This window comes from Olea europaea, unplaced genomic scaffold (assembly GCF_002742605.1).
Source record: "Olea europaea var. sylvestris unplaced genomic scaffold, O_europaea_v1 scaffold716, whole genome shotgun sequence".
Lineage (NCBI taxonomy): Eukaryota > Viridiplantae > Streptophyta > Magnoliopsida > Lamiales > Oleaceae > Olea > Olea europaea.
In genome coordinates, this window is record NW_019265559.1 from 224678 (window position 1) to 228164 (window position 3487).

The 3487-nt window shown below is 35.2% G+C and overlaps 1 protein-coding gene across 1 annotated transcript; it reads left to right on the forward strand.

Moving 5' to 3' along the window:
* Nucleotides 1-1307: 1307 nt before the first annotated feature.
* LOC111390799 (pre-mRNA cleavage factor Im 25 kDa subunit 2-like) lies at nucleotides 1308-3004 on the forward strand. The gene is made up of 5 exons (XM_023015908.1): nucleotides 1308-1482; nucleotides 1659-1729; nucleotides 2084-2170; nucleotides 2265-2375; nucleotides 2600-3004. The coding sequence occupies exons 1-5, from the start codon at nucleotides 1323-1325 to the stop codon at nucleotides 2669-2671; spliced, it is 501 nt and encodes a 166-aa protein (XP_022871676.1). The 5' UTR covers nucleotides 1308-1322; the 3' UTR covers nucleotides 2672-3004.
* Nucleotides 3005-3487: the final 483 nt, after the last annotated feature.

Sequence of the window (3487 nt, forward strand, 5' to 3'; positions counted from 1 at the left end):
AAATTTTGAAAAATATTGAGTTTACAATAAGCAATGTACATCATTTTTCAAAATTCAGTGGTCAAAACTCGACATTTTAAATTTCAGTAAGCAATCGAAGACATGAACCTAAGTTCAGTGACCAAAACTCGACATTTAAAACTTCATTGATCAATCAAAGACATGACCTAAGTTCAGTGACCATTGGAACAATTTACTCGCAGTTGTGGTAACTGGGCACCAGGATCTCGTATGAAAGCCTTCGCTTGCTTGGAATTGGAAACAAGGGATGAACAACGAGGAACTTTTAAACTTTTGGGTTCTACTTGGACGCTGCCAATCTTAATTCTATTTTTAAGTGCATCTGTTTCTTCTTCTTGATTTAATTTTTTGTTCCTCCAAATATTGTTTGGTTTGATCTGTCAGCTTGAATTGTATGTAACATTTCATTTCTTGTATGTCTGAGGTGTTTAGACCTTTGGGTCTTCTTATCCCAATATGCACTGGTTCAAAATGCTCTGATAGTTGTGAATGTAATGTGTTATTTATGTGGATTACTCTCATAAGTGTCTTTTTAGTTATACACAAAAAACACAATGCTCAAACTGTGATGATTTGATCTGAAATCCAGTGGCAAGTCCTTTTTTTGCATGGTTGGCTTTCCTTTTCTTATTGAGTGGACCTATGCCCCAATTACTATATGTGAAAGGCATAGCAGATTTGGTTATTTTCTATCTGTTTGAGAAGATAAATACAAATCGTCTTTGTTTTTCTAGTCGAGTGGATTTATACTCCATTACCATATGGAAAGCCATTATGAATTTGGATTGTGTATAGTATGGAAATATAAATGTGAACAAACAATCTTTTATTTGAAGTCATCTATTTTATCAATCCTTACTCGACCTGGTGTAAATTTTCTGTTTCCATCTTGTTCATAAATATTACAAATTAAGAGACGGACTGAAATATCCCCTATTATTCTAGTTAGTCTACAGTCATGCCCATACTGTGAAGTGTGATATAATCTGTTCAAGAATTGATTGTGGTTACTGTTACTTACGAATGCATAGTAAAGTAGAGAGTGTGGTTTGTAGGAGAGACTGGCCTAGTTAGTCTAAGGTGATGCCCATACTGTGAAGTGTGATACAATCTGATAAGAGCAGTTCTCTTATATGGGCCATTTGTAAATTTTTTTTCCCTCAAGATCACTGAACTGGCATATTTAAAATTCATTCTGGAATCCTATCTGGCGTGCAGTTTGATGCTACATGAAATGTATGAAACTTTTATATGCTCTCTAAAACCATTTACACTCTTGGTCGTTATCTTGTCCACGTTTAATGTTTGTGGCCAGTAATTTTGCAATATTTATTTTGAATGATTGGATATGTTGTTCAAACTTACAGGTTCAAGAACATAATCATCCCCACATTCTTCTTTTGCAAATTGGAAATACTTTCTGTAAACTCCCCGGTGGCAGATTGAAGCCAGGAGAGAATGGTGTGGTGCTATATTCCCTCTTTACTGGTCATCACGGATTTATTTTTCTACTTGCTTACTGAACAGGAAAAAATAAAAAATTCTTAACTATGCTACTGTTACTTCTGTTTCTACTTATCTCGACTTTGCTTAATGTAATCCATCTTTGTTTTTTTCTCCTCTGAACAACTTCACAGAGATTGAAGGCTTGAAAAGGAAGCTCTCTAGCAAACTTGCTGCTAATTCATCTCTGCAGCCAGATTGGCAGGTACTACTTAAGTAATAACTATAAGTCGAAGGTAGATATTTTCTCTGGAATGGATTGTGAAAGTGGAACTGTAGTTGGATATGCTTTGGAATTTATTGAGATAAATGTGTGGACAAGGCATGTGCAACTAAATGTCATATGGGATCGATATTCTGGAGTTCAGTGTTATACTTGGATGTATGCAATTTAAGAAAATGAGGCTGAATGCTGTTTTAGATCACTTTATTTGCTATATGTTTGGGCAATCATGATCTTTGAAATGTATCAGGTTTTTTGACCTTCGATGATAAATATAGTTTTAGTCGGTCATCCCTTCTCAGATGCTTATCATGAAATATCTGATATTCACTGCAGATAGGTGAGTGTGTGGCTATCTGGTGGAGACCGAATTTTGAAACCACAATGTATCCTTACTGCCCTCCACACATAACAAAGCCTAAGGTAAGATCACCAAAACATATTATCACATGCTACCTCGTGTCATATTCTCATTTGACATGAAACAGTGCTTACCGCTAAAATTTTTTTGACATAGGAGTGCAAGAAGCTTTTCCTTGTTCACTTGTCTGAAAGAGAGTACTTTGCTGTGCCTAAGAACTTGAAACTTCTAGCTGTCCCATTGTTTGAACTATACGACAATGTTCAGGTTTGAAGAGAGCTTTTATTTTGAAGCTTTTTGCGGCGTGGTGTCTAATTAGTTCTCCATGCATGGATATGCATAGGAAGTATTTTATGATTGCAATTTCTTGCAATTTCCTAAGTTTACTTTTTGTGCTTTAATTTGTTTGATTTCAATTCTCCTGTAAAGTATCGGCCTAGCTTAATAACAACATTATTCTTACGGAACCCACCGTCTTTGGTTATTGGCAGAGATATGGACCAGTCATATCCACTATTCCACAGCAGCTATCCAGGTTTCAGTTCAACATGATCCACCAGTAGGATTAGTCATGGACTCCGAACTCAGCTGAGGAGTTCAATTGGTTAGTGTACCACCTCCCGGGATGACTCTGAAAATTCTATTTCATACCACGATCAATCTTCCTACGACTGACTTGACACTTAAAATTCGGTACTTGTTTCAGTTATTTTAGTTTTGTTCAACTCGCGGTGAGAAATTTTTCTGCTTTAGTACTTGATATATTATAATGTCATGTAAACTCATGTACAATAATTTAAGAGCGGTTGATGAGACGATTAGATATGAAAACAAGATTTCTTCCTCATATTGCTGTCTGGGATTCGGTACAAGAATTGTTCAAGAGTTGTTTGTCATCGACGGATGAATTTAGAAGACAGATGAAAGAAAGATGTCACTGTTTGATCTGATATTGACAATATACATATAAATATAGAAATATAGAGGCTGAATGGAACTCTTTACCATCCTTTACTACTCAACAATATAAGGGAAAACCGGGATATGTGAAGGATATTTGTGGCTCGACATTTAGCCATTTTTATACAAAATTTCGCATGCAATTGACACCCTCGGCCATTATGTAATTGCTTATTCTTTAGATTACCATTAAGCCAAACTATTTCATAATTAAAGTGACTTTTCGCACTACCACGGATATGAAAATAATGGTCAAAATCTTTATATATCCGACCATTTTTCACCAGAATTCTGATTTATTCTCAAAGAGTCACACTTTTTAGTTATTGGGAGAACACAAATACTCTTTTTTGGATTCAGGAAACAACTCTCAGAGATAGGTCTGAAAAAGCATCTAAAAATATAAAATTTAAATATTT

What these genes read in the sequence shown, in the direction of transcription:
- LOC111390799 (XM_023015908.1), top strand. Translation starts at nt 1,323, where the DNA reads ATGTTTGTGGCCAGTAATTTTGCAATATTTATTTTGAATGATTGGATA. An exon ending in ATTGAAGCCAGGAGAGAATG is followed by an intron (nt 1,483 to 1,658) that starts GTGTGGTGCTAT and finishes ACAACTTCACAG; the next exon opens with AGATTGAAGGCTTGAAAAGG. An exon ending in AACTATACGACAATGTTCAG is followed by an intron (nt 2,376 to 2,599) that starts GTTTGAAGAGAG and finishes GGTTATTGGCAG; the next exon opens with AGATATGGACCAGTCATATC.